The 21,009-nt window shown below is 35.4% G+C and overlaps 3 protein-coding genes across 4 annotated transcripts; 2 read left to right on the top strand and 1 right to left on the bottom strand.

Annotated features, from left to right (window-relative positions):
- The first annotated feature begins 3,287 nt into the window (after nt 1-3,287).
- On the top strand, nt 3,288-7,778 carry LOC120258433 (rho GTPase-activating protein 5-like). 2 transcript variants are annotated; one of them, XM_039265844.1, is made up of 5 exons: nt 3,288-3,740; nt 4,601-4,721; nt 4,810-4,929; nt 6,651-6,881; nt 6,979-7,778. In XM_039265844.1, the coding sequence occupies exons 1-5, from the start codon at nt 3,376-3,378 to the stop codon at nt 7,555-7,557; spliced, it is 1,416 nt and encodes a 471-aa protein (XP_039121778.1). In that variant the 5' UTR covers nt 3,288-3,375; the 3' UTR covers nt 7,558-7,778. The 2 variants fall into 2 exon arrangements, with proteins under 2 accessions (XP_039121778.1, XP_039121777.1); XM_039265843.1 differs by having other exon boundaries at nt 4,538-4,721.
- A 1,303-nt stretch (nt 7,779-9,081) lies between these two features.
- On the top strand, nt 9,082-10,816 carry LOC120258435 (transcription factor MYC3-like). The gene has a single exon (XM_039265845.1). It carries the CDS (start codon nt 9,144-9,146, stop codon nt 10,497-10,499), a length of 1,356 nt encoding a protein of 451 aa, XP_039121779.1. The 5' UTR covers nt 9,082-9,143; the 3' UTR covers nt 10,500-10,816.
- A 4,588-nt stretch (nt 10,817-15,404) lies between these two features.
- LOC120258432 (3-ketoacyl-CoA synthase 1) lies at nt 15,405-17,265 on the bottom strand. The gene has a single exon (XM_039265842.1). The coding sequence runs from the start codon at nt 16,990-16,992 to the stop codon at nt 15,460-15,462; it is 1,533 nt and encodes a 510-aa protein (XP_039121776.1). The 5' UTR covers nt 16,993-17,265; the 3' UTR covers nt 15,405-15,459.
- Between the last annotated feature and the right edge of the window lie 3,744 nt (nt 17,266-21,009).

Raw genomic sequence — 21,009 nt, 5'->3', positions numbered from 1 at the left:
GTCCAGTGGAAGGGCAGCCCACCGGAAGATGCGACGTGGGAGGATAACAACGAGTTTAGTCGTCTGTATCCTAGAGTACTCCACCTTGAGGACAAGGTGGGTTTTGAAGGAGGCACGACTGATACGCCATCTCCGGTGAACCATGATTCTGAAAATTCACCTGCATACAATGATGGTCAAGAAATGAACTTGGTTGAATCTAACCATGATGAAGCTGAGCTAGGAAACATAAGACGCACTCAGCGTAGGCGTGTGCCACCCACTTGGTTAGAGGACTATGTAGCTTGACGGAGAGGCTGCAAGGGACGACACATGGCGTCATCACGTCTCTGTTGTTACAATGAACTTGAGCATTGGTGTTACGCAAGGACAACTGTCAAAGTGCTATTGAGAAGATCCAATCTCATGATAGTGTTGAGTATAAATAACATTTCTGTAATAGATGAAGATTTCAAGCAAATATTGGAATGAAACTCTGAATCCCTTCCTTCGTCCCCAAGCTTCTCTCTTCTTCTTCTGTTTCCTTTCTTCCTTGGAGCCAACCCTTGCTCGAAAAGGGAATCGATACGAGAAGATCGTATAATTTATCCACCTTTAAAAAAATATATATATATTCTACTAGAAAATTTTCTTCAAAGTACCTCATTTTAATAATTAATGTATATCTAAAGGGTTAAATTTTTTATTTTTGGATTAAATGATAAACTTAATAAAGATACATTCAAGCATTCAACAAGTTGAACAGTTCTCGTATGAAAATATTTATAAAACCAATACATTTAACAATATTTATGAACCAAACACCCATTTAAAAATCTTTTTAATTTGTTGCGTAAACTGAAGACCTTTTCATGCATACAGTTATTGATTAATTAAGTGAGATGTCTATCCTGTAATTTTCTTTCTTCTCACCTACTAAAGGTACAAATAATTAAATTAATTAAAAGGCGAAGAAGATGAGGAAGATGAAGAAACCAAGCAACCTAATGCTTGCTGGGTATCACATCAATGGTTGGTTTAACTTAATTACATGCAGCTAGCCACAACCTTTTTTCTCTGTTAGTTAGCAGAAAAGATGTTTCCTTGTTGCATGCATGCTTTTTCTTCAGTTTCTTCATCTTTGTGCTATCATTATCAAATATTTCTTGCAAAGTGGACAAATGTAAAGTACATTCAGTAACAAGATTTTTTCAAGATTGTTCTTACTCGGTTTGCCATATTTGGTGCTTTTAGATAGGCTAGATTTGAAGTATTATATACATTCACAAGTTATAAATAGTTATTTATTTAATTAAATATGCCATTTGTTCTAATATTAGCTCTATTAATGCAATATAAACAAACTAATCTGAACTTAATTTGTATCACAGAAACATCACTAAATCAATATTTTACAATGGAACAGATTCATAACTCTCCTTTTTATATGAGCTTTTCACTCTCTATCTTGAAAATGACAAAATAGCAATAAATTTGAAATTTTATAGTTACAGAAACCAATAATATACGGATTAAAAGTCTAATGTCAAGGTCTTGTATTAATGATTGGGTTTGTTATAGTGTACTCTAATTTTTTTTCTGTGTCTTATAAGTCATCATCCAGTCATTACTTTAATGAGGGCTAGTGGCGTGGTCAGAAACCATGCAATGTTTGAAATTGAAGCAAGCACAGCAGCAACAGGTTGCTTAGACTGAGCACCGAGAGATATGCAGGAGAAAAAAAAAAAAAAAGAAGAATTCTGGTGTGACGTTAGTTGTTTCAAATCTCAGCGCACCCATAAAAATAAGCATGTTAAAAGATGGATGTGGACTGGAGATGGAGATACTTTGCCACCACCTCAAGGCAAACTTCTGTCCTCATTCCCATTCTCAGATAGATCATATATTCTCCTCCCAATTCCCCAAATCACGTTGCATGTAATTTGAGTTTCAACTTTCTAAGTTTTAATTGAGACAAGGGATTGAAAGCCTTTGGTTAACTAATAATGTTTTGAATTACTATTTATATGTCTTTCCGCTCTTTTTATCTGTCATTAACCCATGTTTCTTTTTATTGTCATTTTTAAACATTAAGAAGTATTTATTATTATTTTTTTTAAAATTACCATAACATTTTATTCAATTTTTTTTAAAAATTTAATATGAGAGAGAAATGTGAAGATATAAATTAGAGATAATTTTGGAAAAATAACTAATTTTTTATTAAATTATGTGAATTAAATAACCAATTTTCTTGGTATGTGAGATTCAGTTTTCACAAAAAGATAAAAAAGTGTGTCATGGGTAGTGGACAAAAGTAGATATCAAAATTAAAAAAAAAAACACAAAATCAATTGAGGGAACAACAAAACACAAAATTCTTTTGACCAAAGAAGAGAGTAGAATCATATACATAACTTCAAAAATACTCACTCTGTTCTTTTTTTAGTTGTCACATTTAACTAATTCACACGGATTAAAAAAAATAGTTAAACTTAGTGATTACCTATATTTTATAAAAAATCCATTACTTTCCAAAATTACCCATATTTAAATCTCACAAGTGGAGAATAAAATTTAATACTTAGTTGATTTTGATTTATTAAAAGTTGTATAAGTACATTAAATTAAAAGGTAAATTTAGAAAAAATTATTTAATATTATATAAAATTTTTAATATGACAAGTAAAAAAAAAACATAGAAGAGTTTTATAATGGGATAATTAAAAAAAAGAAAAAAATGACGAAGGGGTTCTTTTTTTTTTTTTTAACTTCAGTTACATTAAATTTTGATCAAGTTATGAACATCCCAAGATAGAAAACTCGTGCATTAACTCAAGTTTATTGATGATAAGGTTGAAGTATTCATCGGCTTTAAGATTCGCGCACAAATAAGCCTTCAAAAACAGCCAATCAATGCGTCATCCAAAGCAACAGTTCATGGGTTGCATGAAAACAATAAATCAAAACAGTAACGACTTAACTGTTGCAAAGCACATCTCTCATACTCACATTCTATATATATATATATATATATATTTTTAATAAAATAGATAAACCATAAATTTATTAAAAAATCACACACAAATTCTACTTTTACAGCAAAATAAAAATAAAATATATATATATATTTAATAATAAACTAAAAAAAACAATATGGGAGGCTCACGAGCTAGATCTCACTTTGGCGCCGAGCCACCTCAGCGCGGTCCCTCTTTTTTCTTAAAAAAATAATTAATAAAAAATATAAGTTAGTAATTAATTCAAATATAAAAATAATGGAAGTAAAGGAGGGAGAGAAGCTTGATGAACTGAAGCTGTCTTCATTCTTCACCAAAAGAAGAGACCTTGAAGCTCAACGCTTCTTCTCCATTTGGGATCCTTTCTCTAACCCTAATGGCAGGGTATTGCCCCTCCGATGAAGAGGTGGAGGAGCAGCTGAGCGATAGTGAGTTCGGGGACCCTTTAAGCGCTTCCTCCTCCCCTCTCATCTTCCCTGGATCCGTGGAGAGGGATGATGATTTGAGCTCCGATGAGGAGGACCAGTTCTCTGTCTTGAACCTTGTGGTGGCCACGCTGAGGAAGTCGCTGGTGATGTGTAGTGCTGGTGCTGAGGTGGATAACGTTGAGGAGGTGTTGGATATCGGCCGCCCAACTGATGTTCGGCATGTCTCTCATGTAACTTTCGATCGATTTGATGGGTTCCTTGGGCTTCCGGTGGAGCTGGAGCGTGATGTGCCCTCCCGGGCTCCCAGTGCTAGGTCTGCTCCCTTTTTCGGTTTCTTGATTTTGTTCTGTTTTTTTTTTTTTAATTTTTTCTTTGGATTTGAAAGCTGGTTTGGTTTGGTGGTGGGATGTTTTGGGAATTTAGATGAGTCTGAATTCAATGCTTCCAATGTGATGTTTTATAGATTCAAATCCAAAATTTTGTTTTGGAATTCCCATTCTAGAACTGTGTTTTCGAATTCCCAACTTGGATTGAGAAAGCTCTGATCTTTTGCTCTGTAGATAAAGGCTGAATATGATAACAGTGGACCACTATAAATATGAGTCTTGAGTTGCGATATGCTTTTCTTTGATCTTTACACGACTATAATGATAGGAGCTTCACCTTCATCACCCCGCTTGGATCAAACTCACCCTGTATTCATATGCGTATTGTTCAATGCTCACCAAAAATGGGGAAGTTTCTTTACTCCATCTCCTTGTGTTTATTTGATATTTTTCACCTTGTACTACTGACTTATGTACATTGAGGACAATGTACGACCCTAGGTGTGGGATGGGGTATCCTAATTGAACTGTTTTGAAGTTAACAAGTGGATCCTTTTATTTAGAATATACCTATATTGTCTTTTAACCAAGCAGAACACAACCAACCTCCAGAAATATGATAGACTTTATTAGTGTCTCCTTTTTGTGCTTACTGGGCGTGTTTCTGGTTGAATTTATTCAGGTTTGGTTGTTTTAATGTTCTCTTTCTTTAAGTGGTCCTGTTTCAACTACTTTTGTTCAAATGTTTTGCTGTTTATTTCCTCCCTGCTTCTCGTGAATTTAGAATTTTGACAAGCCCTTTTAGCCATTTATATGGATATAACCAAGCCTCTATCCATCACCGTAGTGCAAGCATCTTTGGACTTTCTGCAAAGTCCATGCAATGTTCCCATGACAACAGAGGAAATAGTGTGCCAACAATCTTACTCTTGATGCAAAAGCATTTATACTCACAAGGAGGGCTTAAGGTATGCTACCTGCCATAGAAAATCAATGATATGAGTTGTTCTTATCACTGCTTGATAAAATTGGAATTTTTGCTTTTCTTTTTTGTAGGCAGAAGGCATATTCAGAATTAATGCTGAGAATAGCCATGAGGCGTATGTCAGAGAGCAACTGAGCACAGGGCTTGTGCCTCATGGGATAGATGTGCATTGCCTTGCAGGTCTAATTAAGGTATCATCAACTCTGAATATGTAGACTGTAGATATATATACTAAAACTTTTAATTTTCTTATGCAACCTTTTTACCATGCTCTTTATTTTTGTTTGAGGTAAACGTATATGGCAGGTGAATTATTTCATGCTTGAATAGTGTGAAATCATGTACTTTTGTACTAATAGTAGTATAGCCTTCTGGTGGTCGGATCCTCTCTTGTTGATCAGGACAATAGTATAAATGTTCAGATTCATGACTATGGGCTACGGGGATACTTGGCACTATAAAGCTGGGCATTTTTAGGAAGGCACATTGTCTCAAAATTGTGGTCTAGTGACAAAAAAGTAGTTCCGAGAAGAATGTGGATTATCTTGTTTATTTATATGTCCTTTGTTATCATGGGCAACTTAGGGGTTTGATCCTATGTCATGGAAGGTGGTCGTGCTGAAGCAGGGTTTCCCCTCTGTTGGCTTATGCTTTAGATTTACCACTGGATTACTGTAGATAGCTTCTAGTTGTGGACTTCTATTCCTGGTTATCAAGGACTTTGCTTACTTTTATCATATATTTGTACATGTTAGGTGGCATTCTTGGGCCCTTGGAAGTGAATATAGTATGCCACTAGATCACTGTAGATAGCAAACTTCAAGTCTTTATATCCTGTCATTTGTAGACTTCTATTGCTGGTTATAAAGTCACTTGCTTTTATCCTATACTTGTGCATATAAGGAGGCATTCTTGGGCCCTTGGAAGTGAATATAGATATGAGATTGTTGTAATGCATTGTTAATCTGAGACATGCATTTTTACTAGGCTTATGCCCATTTGATCTGCTTCTTTTCCTAGTTTCAACACTAGGAGAAAATGTTGTTTATTTTTTCTCAGTCCATGGGTTCAATGGGGTTGTCATTTTCCAGAAAAATTGTCTATTTCTTTGGATATGCTCTTTAAATTACCCTATGAGCTAAACCTTTATTTAATCCTTGGTCAGATAAGCAAAATCTTGTATAAAAATGAACACTACTTGATGACTTTCATGAAAAGATTTGATAATCATTTGATGTACTTGTGCTAGCTAATGCATATGTGTGTCAGTTTGTGTTTGGAAAACAAGGCACTGTGTGTGTATTTTACCTTGTTTTTTTTTAAAAAAAAAACAAACGATCACATTGCCATGCTCTCAAATATTGTAATGTCCTAGGGTGGATTATGGGAGATCCATATTTGAGGTTAGATGAAAAATTCGAGGTTAGATTTAACCAACTCCTTCCATTCATAGAAAAAGTTGATTTCTTATTCCACCAAGGCACCAACACAAAACCTACAAAGATTTACAATATTCGTATAGGCATTAAAAATGTATCCAACTAACTAAAAAGATGAGAGGATAATGATCAAAGTTTAAAAAAGATGATGATCAAATTTTGGACTAGGGTATTGTCAACTAAACTAAGAGAATCACTTGTTAAAAACATTGACATTTGTCATCTTATAATTTGAGATAAAACTACAGGTGCAATTCACAATTAAGTTGTACTTGGCTGAAGGGAGAACAAGGGGAAAGAAGATAAAATAAGAATAGATTTTGTTTATTACATTTGCCTGAATGAAGAACATAAAATGGATTAAAGACGAAATGAAATGTATTGAAAAATGTTCATTTCTTCGCATTGTTTTCCTCATTTTCCCTTCTAGTTTCCTCTGATTGATCACAAACTAAATGTCTCCATTAATGCAGGCATGGTTTAGAGAACTGCCTTCTGGGGTTCTTGATTGTATCACTCCAGATCAGATGATGCACTGCAACACTGAAGAGGAATGTTCTCAGCTTATAAGGATGCTAGCACCAACTGAGGCTGCATTGCTTGACTGGGCCATTAATCTAATGGCAGATGTTGTGAAGCATGAGAATGACAATAAGATGAACGCTAGGAATATTGCTATGGTGTTTGCTCCCAACATGACTCAGGTATTTGAAAATTCTTCTTTATCAAGTTTCATTTTATATAACACATTCATGTGAAAAGACCTATAACTGATATCCTAAGTATAAATCCATCTTGCAGATGGCTGATCCTCTGACAGCATTGATTCATGCAGTTCAAGTGATGAACTTTCTCAAGACATTGATCATGAAAACACTCAGAGAAAGAGAGGATACAGCCACAGAGGTCAGTGTGTCACAGTTTTGCTTGGAATCTCCAGGAGACAACGATAAAGTCCTTTCATTGAGATCAACTGAAAGCATTATGGGGGAATACAAACAGGAGGCTATAGATTCCAGCGACTATGGAAAAGCTGCCTTGGGTAATTTCTTATTTAGCTCTGAACATGCCTTTGAAAGTGACAAAGAGGAGAGTTTCCGGAGCTTTGAGATGAAGAGTGAGACACTAGAGATACATGAACTCACTTCTGGGAAATGTTCACCAATAAATGGGTATAAGAACACTCCACAAGATGATTCAAAAGAAGATAGATGTGATTCTGGGGATGTTGAAGGCATACTGGACAGACTAAATTTTAGAAGAAGTGTGAGGAAGCTTTGCAGGCATCCTGTTTTTCAGTTTAGCAAGACTTTGAAGAAAACAGGGGACTTGGGCATTCTGAATTCCAAGGGAGGAAGAAGAGAAGCCTGTACATCATGAGGTTGCCACATAGAATCTTCATTCATCCTTGTCTTTTATTTTTGTTTTTTATTTTTATTTAAATTTTAATTTTTGTGTGTGTGTGATTTTATTCATAGTTTCACAAGTTTGGGAAATATCGTTTAAAGGTAGGAGTTTGAGTTGTAAATTTCTTGTGGAGAATGGGACCTTGGAGTCTTGGACATGGAATGCCATAGATCGAGAAGCAAGTTTCTCTTTGTTATTTTGCCATGCCGTGGAAACTCAAAGTTGTGCTTGGGGAGTGGAATAGATATATCATGTAGATACCGGAGCTTTGTCCAAGATGGTGTTATCAATATATAGAGTTTTTCCTGTGAAATTGGAGCAATGAATAATAAATTAGCAAAAAGAAATAACATAAAATATAAAAAATAAATTTCGTATAGATTAAAAACACAATATATAATAAAGATTAAAGCTATAAATAAAAGCAATTAGTAAACAACCCTCTATTATTCTTTTTATAATCTATTCTTTCCAAAGCCAATAGGCACGTTATACGAAGCTAAAAGCAAAATCTATAATTAATGAGATATGCACAGTAAAGAAAAAAAAAATTATAGCCACAAGGCCTCTCCTCTCTTCTTCAAGTGTTTGTCTTTCTTTTTATAAAAAAATCTGAACTTTTTCCATGGGAGAAAACAGAAACAGACAGTTTCATCAAGAACAGAGAGAGATACGAAGCATCACTTGGGAGGAAAAATCCAGCAAAATTTTAAATAGTTAAACATCCATAAATCTTTAAAAAAAAAATCATAATTTAACATAAACCCTGTCTTATACATATGATTTGAAGGTACGATCAGCCACCCCACCAATAAGGCAACAAGACACACAGAGAAAGAGAGAGAGAGAGAGAGAGAGAGAGAGAGAGAGAGAGAAATATAATTAGCAAGTAACCACGCACAACGAGTAACACAAGCACATCTTCCCAGGCAGCCATGCTGATCGTCCAACATGCAGTGCAACTATACTCATCTTCACACACACACACACGCACACTCTCTCTCTATGGCATGCTCTCATGGCCAATCCCCAGGAGCTAGCAAAAAGCCCTAAAAAGAAAGCACAAAGTCTCACTCAGCCAAAGCCAAAAGCCTAAATATATTCTCCGGACCCGTACTGCACAGAGGGCAGTAGCAGCAAAGAGGAAGGTTCAAAACGCATCAGTGCTCCTTCCAAGATACTTCACTTCACTCCCTTGGCCTTCTTCCTCCCATAGTGAAACTAGGACGTCCCCATGCCCTGCCCACCCACGGGAGAACCAACATGTCAAAACAAAACATGAGCACGGGCCACACACACTGCCACGGCAATCGAGGCACTCCTCTGCTTGTCCTCGCCGCCCTGCGGAAACCCTCGCGAAGTATCCCTCCCTTGTCTTCTCCTTCTCTTCCTCCCCGTGCTGTACCTTGTATATAACAAACAATAAACCATATCATATCCATTCCATTATTTCCTTGTCCTCTCTAATCCCCAACCCATCTACATATATTGCACCCTTTCCCTGTTTGTTTGATCACCGGATCATATCATTCTCAAAAATTAATTAAGCTCTAGTAAACATGATGGATGAACTCATCTCTCCCACATCCTCATGCTCTCCTCCTGCACCTATGCAACCATTCCTCTCCTTCCCTGCGGCTCCTTCTCCTCTCCAGCACCGTCTCCAGTGTCTCCTTGCTGCCCGTCCTGAATGGTGGGCTTACGCCATTTTCTGGCGTGTCTCCACCGAGCACCAGCACCATCCTCACCCAATTCTATCTTGGGGTGATGGTCATTTCCGTGGTGCTCATGATGAGGACGGTGCGCTCCTCGAGAGGAAGCGCACGTCCTGTGGGACTACTATTCATGCGTTGCTTAACAATGATACTGACTCTGAGATCACTACTACTGATCACGGTGGCTCCGGCTGTGTCTCGGACGTGGAATGGTTCTATGTGGTGTCGCTGACGAGGTCGTTTGGTGTCGGTGACGCTGCAGTCCCTGCACGCTCTTTCGCGTCGGTGTCTCCGATATGGCTAGTGGGCGGTCACGCTCTGCAGGCATGTGGCTGCGATCGAGCTAGAGAAGCCCAGCTGCATGGGATTGAGACGCTGGTTTGCATCCCAACTTCCGGTGGAGTTCTCGAGCTCGGCTCCTCCGATTTGATCCCGGAGAACTGGGCGCTCGTGCAGCAAGCCAAAGCTATTCTCCTCGCACCTAACGAGGCTCTCGGCGGCATTTCAGCCACTTCCACTAGACCCATCATGAAGAAAGAGAGCATGGTGGGAGCGCCCGGGTTGTCCTCCTCGGTGGACTCCGACCATTCCGACTCAGACGGTGGGTTGATGACCGGACGACGACCGCCTAAGAAGCGTGGAAGAAAGCCCGGGACTGGAAGGGACACCCCGGTTAACCACGTTGAGGCAGAACGGCAACGAAGAGAGAAGTTGAACCATAGGTTCTACGCATTGCGCTCAGTAGTACCCAATGTGTCTAGAATGGACAAGGCATCACTTCTAGCCGACGCCGTTTCATACATCAAGGAGTTGAAAGCTCGTGTAGAGGAGCTTGAAGCCGAGTCCAAGACGGTGAAGAAAGAGATCCTTGTTGTGGATAAGTCTAGTGGTGCAGTTACTAGTAGTGCAACAACCTCTTCATCTTCAATCAGTGGAGGTGGAGGACCGGCTACTATGGAACTGGAAGTACGAGGGCTTGGTTCGGATGAGGCAATGATTAGAGTGAAGTCAGAGAACGTGAACCACCCTACAGCGAAACTGATGGAGGCTTTGAAGGAGTTGGAGTTGCAGGTGCACCATGCGAGCGCGTCGAGCGTGAAGGAGATCATGTTGCAGGATGTGGTGGTGAGAGTTCCTTATGGACTGGAAAGTGAGGAGAGCCTCAAGAATGCTCTGCTTGCGCGGTTGGAGAAGGATTAATGATGTTATGATCGATGTTAATGTGATTTTGTTCTTCTTGTTAGGTTTTTAGAACTCTAAGTCTCACATGTTTGTTGGTTTCTCATGGTGTTTGCGTTGTTACTATGTGTTGAATAATAAGAGTGGGAATAAGAGGTCAGTTTGGTGGTTTAGTTAGTCGTATGTTTGGGTTGGAAGAGGATCTCACAGGGATGATGCTGTAAGCCTGCAATGTCATTCTCTGGCAGTGAGGCAGATATTGTTCAGAATCAGGTGATTTTGAAGATGTGGACCCAGAAGAACATATATCGTTGTCCCAGCAATGTTATTTAGAACTACTAATTTTATCTCTCACTGAGTATCAGAACAACTTTTTCTACTGGTCGATCGTCCATTGATATGCAGATGGTGAAAAACGTTTTGCATTGCATGCATTTCAGTGTGATTTATACATTGCACACTTTGTAGAAAGGATTGAGTTAAAATAATTTTTTTTAATATAAAGTGTATAAATTGTAAATTTATTAAAAAATGCAGGATAAAAGAATAGAACAAACCAAAGATACAACAAAGTAAACAATAGAAAGGTAAAATAATTTATTTAACGTAATTAGGCTTGAAAAAAAAAAAATATATATATATATATATATATTTAAAAAAGGTGGATAAACTACTAAATTAATAAAGAAAAGCACCAACCACTAGGTGTAAAAAGGGTACAATAATAGGACTAAACCAAACAACAAAACCAGATACATCTGAAAAATCAAAAATGAGGAACAACGGTCCTCCTCAAGGCCACCTGCAACTAAGCACCTCACCCACGACCTGGTCGTGAACCTCCTCAGCAAGCCGAGTCTCACCATAAACCTCACCGCTGGGTCCCAAAAACTCCAAACTCCTCTGGACAGAAGTAATGTCGTAAGCAAACTTCTCTTTAGCACTGTCATCAACTTCCTCAGTGTCACCACGCGGAACCCGCTTCTTCACAGATTTAGGTGGCTCAACAATGTAACCTGTCTCCTCATTGAACCGCGAGGATGGTTTCTTCGTGCATGCATTCGCTTCTACGAGTCCCCTTCTGCTGCGAAACAGTCATCGCCTCAGAATCCCCAAGCAAACTCGGCATCAGCTTCCTAAGATTCATCTTTATTTATACATTATTTATATTTATATAATTTAGTGTATATTTACTTGCATCATTATTCTTCTTATTTCAATAAATTCAAAGTTATTTATTTTTTTAAAAATAAAATAATAATGATGTGTGAACTAAAAAAACATAAACGAAGCTTTCATTTCAATTAGATGTGAACATTGATTGTAATTTTATTTAAAACTATTATGTTCATGAGATCCTTGTCTTTTTCACCTTCTGTCTGTTTATTTTCTCGTGTTCATTACAGGTAATCGATTTTTGTTGTGTTTCTGTTTTTTATCATAGTACTCTTTTTGCATTTTATTTTTATTTTGTAATGAATTGGTAGTTTTTTTTTTAAAAAAAAACTCTTTTCCGGATGAGATGAGAGTGGTAAATCATTATCTCTCTCACAACAATAGTAAATAGTTGTGGAGAACTGTAGCATGTGCATATTTATCAAATAAATAAATAAAAGTACAACGTTTAGTGAGATTTGAGTATATATATATCCTCTCTTACCCAATTAATTACTTAAGAGTAACATGGGAGTTACTGCCCACTTAATTATGTAATTATCCATTCAAACATTTTATTATTATTTTTTACAATATTTTAATTCTAATCATATGATTAAAAAAAATTCTATAGAGTGGGGAATATGGACTATTTTGATAAAAATTAGTTAACGAGCCTACAATTAATTATAAGACCGGCCCATTTGCAATCACATAAACATCCATAATATTTTAGATGCACTGCCATTTGCACGAGGGGAATATATATATATATATATATATATACTTTGCATGCCAAAGTCTTTGTATCATACTGCATGCTCTTTTATTTCAAAGCCCTCATAAGGATCTGTATTAAGTTTAATGCATATATAAAGTATATTTATACAATATATCACGTTACACCATGATAATTACTTGATGCCAATTCACGTTCGATATAAGAAAAATTTTGGCCTGATATCCCATGGCCGGTCCTCAAATTGTCACAATTAACCAACGACACAGAATTGCCAGTTATTCATTGTACGTGGTGTGGGACAAGATCATGTTTCTAAGGCATCCCGAAAACAACACTTCATGTTCCTTCTAATGCTGGCGAGCATGACAAGAATCACACATATCAGACACCAAGGTGTGATTATTATTCAAACAATATTCTTCTATCACCGAAGTAGGTGTGATTCTTTGGATTCTCCTTTAGCCTCCGAATGACAATAAAGCAAAGGCATAAAAAACAATACGAATCTTACGTACATATCTATATATATATATGTGTGTGTGTGTGTGATTCATTGAGTAGAATTAAGACAATAAATTCAAGAGTATATATATATATATATATATATATATATAAAAGTCCCTATTATTCTTTAGAAAAATAGAAAAAAATGAATAATATTTATAAAACAATATAAAATTTTCTTTTTATGTTTTTTTTTTTAAATTTTATGTGGTTTTCCGAGTAATCTCAAAACTAATTTCTTCACTTCATCCATTTTTTATTTTATTTTTTGTATTTCTCAAAATTAGCTACTTATATATATATATATATATATATATATATATATATATATATATATCTTATTCAAATTGAAATATTCCCATAAATAGATGTACATCTTATTTTATTGATTTTGTTTCTTCCTTAGATAATCAACAAAAGCGCAATAAAAGAAGCAGTGTGATGACATAATGATTTGCTCATACTTCTTCAAAACTTACCGTAGAGTTTCATATGACATATTTCGTCATTAGTGGATTACAGTTATATTGTGGATTCTATTCTGACTTTAATGCATAGTAACAAAAGGAAGACAACTACTAAACTTGGCAAGTTCGAAAACAAGAATGTCTCAGTTTAGTACATCATAGTATGAAACTCCAATGTAAAACATAGTTGTGTTTGGGTTTTAGTGAGTCACTTTGTTTTTTTAATGATTGTGATTTATTCACTTTTTCAAAATAAATAAATAAATTATAAATAAAATAAAAATAAAATTGTTCTATTGGAATATTTCTTGAAAATAAAATGGGTTTTAAAAAATACTGCAGAGAAGTTTTTTTTTATGCTTTTAAAAAAAGCAATGGTTACTTGTTAATTATTAAGTCCTTCCAAAATACAGAGGCTCCTGATAATATCCATATATTACATGATTTGAATATAATTTTACTATTATACATTACGTTTATCTAATGATTAAGGATGATGCATCTCTTCTGTTTTGGGATGTGCTTCCCCCATTGTTTGTTTTTTATTTTATTTTATTTTTGAAAAGAGAGAGTTGTCCAAATAGATCATGTTATCTCCAAAATAAATGTTGGTGTATATGGTTTATGCGTCTGAATGACTTGTGACTCTGTAATCAAAGTTGAGGACCTGATCAGAAGGACTTAAAAATTATGTTGAAGATATAATCGACATTTAGCTAGAGGAGCAGACATCTCAAGTGATCCAGAGATCTTCCATTCTCAAGAGTAGTTCTCTGATCCATTTTTAATTCGGAATGGTCTTTGCTACTATCGTCAGTATTCGTCATTTCAGCTAGTTTATCCTTCTCTGTTACTTTTGTTCTGTTTTTCCTTCTAGTCTTTTTTCTACTCACTTCGGTGAGAGATGATTATTTTTCTTTTTTTTGTGGTACTTGTTCTGTTTTTTTTGTACTCTCTTTTTTATTTATAAAATAATGATTTATCCATTTTTATTAAAAAAAATCGGCATTTATCCACTTTATAAAATAATAATAATAATAATAATAATAATAATAATAATAATATAATCGACATGGTTAAGAGTTAACACTCACAATGCCTCAATCTCTCCCAAGAACTTTTGAATTCTCCGCCATATCTACTTCTGTTTTTTTATAATTTTGAATTTTTAAATACTTTTTTTCTTTTTCTAAAATTTCATTATTTTTCTAATATATTAGAGTGTAATCGTGAAGTTATTTGTTACCGTAAATATTTCAGATTATGATAATTCTTCTTACTAGATTTAATTATATCAACTATTAAATAGTGATCATTAATACTTGAATTAATATAACTTAATTGAAAATAAAACTTATAATTAAACAGTGTTGAATCTGCGGATCACATTAAAATTGATTTATTATAAAAGTGTCATATAGTAAAAAAAAAATTATAAATTTTTATTTTAAAATGAATTTAATCATTTTAAAAAAAATTATAATTTAATTTAATATAAATTTAATCTTTATCAATTCAAAAAAAAACCATTTGATTGAAGTGGTTAAATGTATTAAGATGAAGTCCTTCATGTGACATACAGAAGACTTAATTCACAAGTCCTCTACTCACGAGTGTTATAAAGACACTAACATAGACTAGTCATTTTTGTAAAAATATAATCATAACCCACGAGCCTGATAGCATCCCTAAAAAAGTTGTAGGCATCCAATTGCAAAGTAATTATTTTTTTTTAAAATAAAAATAAATAAAGCACATTCATTAAAAACATCAAATGAACACGTTTTTATCAAGTAACATAGTCAAGTATTTTTACATTTTATTTCTTACTTCACTACATGACTACCAACTCTCAATTTAAGCATACAATAAATAATCCTGCAGTTCTTTTCCGCACTGCAGCGGTCATAAATCCACACAGGCAGTAATGTTGAAAACAAAGAAACAGAAAATATTTTCTTTTTTTAAAAAATAATAATAAAAAAAAATAAAAAAGACAATACTAGTACGTCACGTCTGCTAGCGTCCACTTCCAGTCGGCCAAGTCCGCTCGAAGTCTTTTGGTTAAAAATAACCTTTTGACAATTCCAACCAATAATTATGCCGCCGCGAATCACTTTGCAGGGTAGAGATGGATGCAGTCAGCCCAAGGGTTGCACGAATCGGTCTGACCAACAGCCGGAACGTCCCTCATCGCGCGCCAAACGGCGCTGTTGCACTTGAACCCAGATCCGAACCCGATTTGCCAGACTCGGTCACCGCTGCGCACCCGCCCTTTGGCCTCAGCGTAAGCGAGCTCGTACCAGAGCGTGCTACTGCTCGTGTTGCCGAACCGGTGCAGCGCGCTCCGTCCGGGCTCCATGTCTCTGTCGTGAAGGCCCAAGTTCTTCTGCACCTCGTCCAGCACTGCCCTCCCACCAGCATGCACGCAGAAATGCTCGAAAGCCTTCTTGAAGTCCGGAATGTACGGCCGCACCCTCCTCATCCGCAGCACCCGCCGAGCCACCAACGTAGCAAGGAACTTCATTTGCTCGCTCAAAGGGAGTACTAATGGCCCCAGCGTGGTGATGTTGGTTTTCAGCGCGTCGCCCGCCACGGCCATCAGCTCCCGCGCTAACGACACACCGATGTTCCCCTGTGCGTCCTCTTTTTGGTACACGCATTGGTAGCAACCGTCATCCGCTCCCTTGTGTGTTCGCACGGTGTGCATCAACCGGTACTTGGCTCGGCCGGAGTCAGCGGCCCTGTTGGAGAGCAGCACCGCTCCACCGCCCATTCGGAAGATGCAGTTGGATAAAAGCATGGAACGGTCGTTGCCGAAGTACCAGTTGAGGGTGATGTTCTCCATGCTGAGTACCAGAGCGTACGAGTTGCGGTTAGCTTGGAGTAAATCTTTTGCGAGGTCGATGGAGATGAGGCCAGCGCTGCAGCCCATGCCACCGAGGTTGAAGCTCTTAATATCAGACCGCATTTTGTAGCGGTTGACGATCATGGCCGAGAGAGATGGTGTTGGGTTAAAGAGGCTGCAGTTCACGATGAGGATGCCAACGTCGCGGCTCGGGTTAATGCCTGTTCGTTTGAAGAGCGCGTCGAGACAGCCGAACATGACAGCCTCGGCTTCCATTCTGGCTTCGGCCATGCTCAGCCTAGGCGGCCGAGCTTGTATTCCTGGCGGGAGGTAAGTCTCATCCCCCAGACCTGACCTCTTAGTGATCTTGGTCTGGAACTCGAGCGTCTCCTCTGAGAACGCACCAGTCTTCTCGGTCATATCCAAGAACCCGTCTTTAGAAATCTTCAGCTCATCTTCAGGCTTATAACAAGCGAAATCAATAAGATAAACAGGGCGCGGGCGTTTGAGCAAGTAAATGGTTGTGAGAACAACAACGACTGTGGCCGCCGCGAGGGCACTCTCCAAGTCAAGCCGAAGTGCTGAGACAGCGGAAAGGAAAAGGAACGGTGCTACAAGATAGGTAGCCGAGATGGTAATGGAGCTGAGACCAAGCTTGACATACTTAAGCTTAACTGACTGAAGAAAGTCAGGTAACCGCCTGCGAATCTTGATCACAATCGACGAGGAGTCATCAGCGAACTCCAAATCTGCCGTTAACCGCTCACGATCCATCACTAGTGGCTCTCCCATCTCCATCGATCTCCACTCTTGTCCACAAGCGGAGAATGGTAAGGGATTAATGTTAATGCAACGGTGTATGTGCGAGTTATGAGCGCGCCTGGCTAGCTAGTTATACACAACTCTTGCTGCTTCTGGTATATATCTATATATTTATAGTTTCATTTGCGTGTTATGTGGGAAGGAGTTCACTGTAAGAAACTTGTTACACAAAGACAAGTAAACAAAGGTAAGGAAGGAGGGCTGCGTTTGCATGCTGGCGATGGGTCAACGGCAGCTGGGCTATGGGTAGGACGGGTAGCCAATTAATAGGAGTGGTTTTGGAGAGAAAGAAAAGGTCGGGTGAGATCGCTCAACTACCGGAAAGAGAGAGGAATTAAGATCCCCAGCTATCTAGGACGTGTGCAGGTATGTGTACCATTAGTGCCATGCAACTTGGTGTGACAGCCAATGGATTAATGGATATGTTTTGCTGTTTGTTCTGAAAGCTAGCTATTAAGATTTGTAGTTGTTTGGTGGGAGTTGCTTCTGCCTTTGCTTCTCGACACCTGTCCATGTGTGGTTGTCTTGTCGAATGTCGATGCGTTCACTGATTCTTAAATTTTTGTTTTGAACATCAGTGCTTTAATTTTATTAGTATGTGTCATTTTATCAAAGAATTAGCTTTAACTATATATATATATATATATATATATATATATTTGATTTAGCCCATCTCACCATAAATCTTACTGGATATATATATATATATATGACTACAGTTAAGCTCCCACTAGATAACAACTGATTTATCAAGTGGCATTAATTTGTTATATGGTGATTACGTGGTGTTTTTCTTGTTAATCAGTTTTTTATTTTTAAATGTTTATTTTAGTGATGTTTTTCAAATCATCTGGTATATTATTTTATTGGGTGAAAATCCAACTGAATGATGTAATATCATTTTTGAATATACGTCATGGACTTTATTAAATGCCAAATGTGTGGCTACCATATAAAGTCAAATTTAAGGGTTCACACATAATTCTTTGCTTGCCAGTTGCACAAGTTTACAACAAAATCTTTTGTTTGTTTTTTTGGTTTGAAAATATTCTAGTGCACATGAATTGTGGAAAATGTGCAAATACAATAAGAGGTTCAAGCATTATTTTTGGGTCCCCTCATGTACGATGTATGTAGAAAATAAGCAGCTTGTTTATGTGCATGAGGATCTTTTATAAATTAGCAATGCAAAAGTACTCAAATTATGAGAAGTTTGATGTGATTATTGGTAACGTTAAATTATTGACACGTCATTTATATGTTGAAGTTTATTTCACTATAACACCATTATCTCACACAACAGTGTTGCCTTTATTAGATTTTAAAACCGAAAAGATGTCCAGAAATTTTCTCAACAACAAAAAAATGATTTTTTTTTAAAGAATATCTACTTCTGTTCCTCCTCTTATTCTGCTCATCATCATCATCACTAACAACATTGTATTTTTAGGGTCCGCTTGATTCGTATATGGGTACAAGACAAGAGTACATCACAAAAGGTTGTAGTACAGTACAACTGTTTGTCCTGCACTATATTTGATATTGAAAGAACAGTGAAATATTATTATTTTTTATTTTTTTATTTTTTTGTTGTTATTCATTTGTTGGGATAAATACAAGACAAATAAATATAAAATTACTATAATATCCTTTATATACTGCTATGATGGTAAAAAATAATATTTAAATTATTCACCACAAATATATATTTTTTTAATTTTAAAAATGTATTAAACCAAAATATATTTTAAATCACATGTTGTAACATACTTTCTCCGTTCTTTTTTATCTGTCATAAACCCATGTTTCTGTCATTTTTTAACGTCAAGAAGCATTTTTTTTTCTTTCAAAATTACCCTAATACTATATTCAATTCTCTTCTTATAATTAAATATGAGAGAGAAATGTGAAGATATAAATTAGGTGTAATTTTGGAAAGATAACTAATTTTTTATTAAATTATGTGAAATATGTGAGATTCGGTTATTAACAACAGAAGAAACGGGAGGAGTAATTCAATATAATTTAATTTTCATGTGACTCAATTATCAAATATTTATAATAATATTTACCATTTATAGAAAAAATTATAAGTATATATATCCCCCACGTATCTTAACTAACTTTATCTAATTCTTTACTGTGTTGGATCATTATCACAAAACTTAAGTTAAAATAAATAAATAAAGCCAAATACATGTATAATATGCATAACTGAACATAAGATAATACCAAAAAAATTGTGAAATTACTGTAATACCCTTTATAGAGTAATATTTTGATTTTAATAAAATTTTTTGTAAAAGATAATATTTTTAAATTATTTAGCACAAATATATTTTTTATTTTTAAAATACATTAATTACTAATTATTTACAAGAATATATATAATTTAAAATTTGTGAAATATTCCATTATTGGTGCCATTTATAACATTTTCCATACCGTTCACATTTATAATATTTTAGAATATATTTTAGATTTTTTTTTTCGGGAGGGGTTGGTGAATTTGTTAAATTTTCCATTATTGATGCCATTTATAACATTTTCCATACCAATCATATTTATAGCATTTTAGAATATATTTAAGATTTGATTTTTTTTTTCTTTTTTTTGGGACTTAAAATTTGTACCATGGATTTGGTGGGACAGATTTTTCATTTTTCATTTTTCATTTTTCGTGACTTAATATGCTTTTGTGTTGTACATAATCACATTTGCAAATCAAACAAAGGACAAGAGGATTTGTGCTATCCTGACTCTCATATTTTTTAGATCAAACGGGCCCTTAATCTCTCATATAAAAAGAGTGTTTTGTTACTTCTATGATGTGAATTAAAGTAAGCAACTGGTAGAATAAATGATTTTAGAACTAGTGTTGTTTAAATAATTTTAATTTGCTAATATAAGTTTCCAAACAATATTTTGAAATTAAAAGGGATGGGGATAAGTTGAAATGTTAGAGGCCAAATAACATCCATTTATATATCCTTTTGGTTGTCAAGGGATGGCGGTAAGCTATTTTATTTTAAGATATTTCAATTCACTGTTTTTATTTGCATGATTTAATATTTGATTTAGAGAATCTGAGATTGTATATGCTTGTGTAAATGTATATTAAAATTTAATTAGGTAAAAAAATTGTTTTTTTTTAAATATTATTTACGAGATTTATTACCCAAAGACAAGATACAAAAAGCCTTTGTCATTAAGGAGGTATACCTTCGGCAATTGGTTTTTTTTAATATATATAATAATTTATATTCAAAACTACTTGCATAAACCACCCAATCTTCATCACTTAAATCAACCTTATTGATGAGAGAGTTTTGCATTTTTTTTTTTTTAAAAAACCCCTATAATATGATTAATATTTACAATGAAATGATTCCTATCCAAAAATTTATATACCATTGGGATTACAATGCCTAATACCATGGAGAATCAATGAAGTGGTTGTAGGGTGGAGTAACAATCAAAATTTACGTGAAATGTAATTGATCACTTCATTTTTACCCTAATTATATTTAATCAAATGTTTATCCATAATAATGATCGATAAATTACCCTTCATTAAATCAAATGGTGCACAGCTACATTGCTTGCATATATAAATTATTTGAGTCTAAAAGATCATACCATGTGCTACTAACTTATATTATACACTTTTAAACTATATATTAGTCATAAACACAAAGAGAACTTTGTTCAAAATTTGCAAGCTAAACAAGCACGTCTAATTATTGACTTCTAGTTTCCTTAATTTGTGTTGAAGTTCTTTTAAAACTCTCATTTGTTGGAAAAGAGCAAACGTGCACTCAGCCTTATATATCCAAGAGTTAATTAATCAAACTTCATTTAAAACTTAAAAGAGTTGGAAGTTGAAGGGAAGCTCAGCTACTACCACCCATCTGTTTCAACAAGATTTCTAAGCTAACATGAAATTTGATCAAAGAATATGATAATGATTTTAATTTGACTTGTCTTACGGAT

This window comes from Dioscorea cayenensis, chromosome 4 (assembly GCF_009730915.1).
Source record: "Dioscorea cayenensis subsp. rotundata cultivar TDr96_F1 chromosome 4, TDr96_F1_v2_PseudoChromosome.rev07_lg8_w22 25.fasta, whole genome shotgun sequence".
Taxonomy (NCBI): Eukaryota; Viridiplantae; Streptophyta; class Magnoliopsida; order Dioscoreales; family Dioscoreaceae; genus Dioscorea; species Dioscorea cayenensis.
Note: the sequence above shows the minus strand (reverse complement) of the source record. Positions and strands in the feature narration are given on the sequence as shown.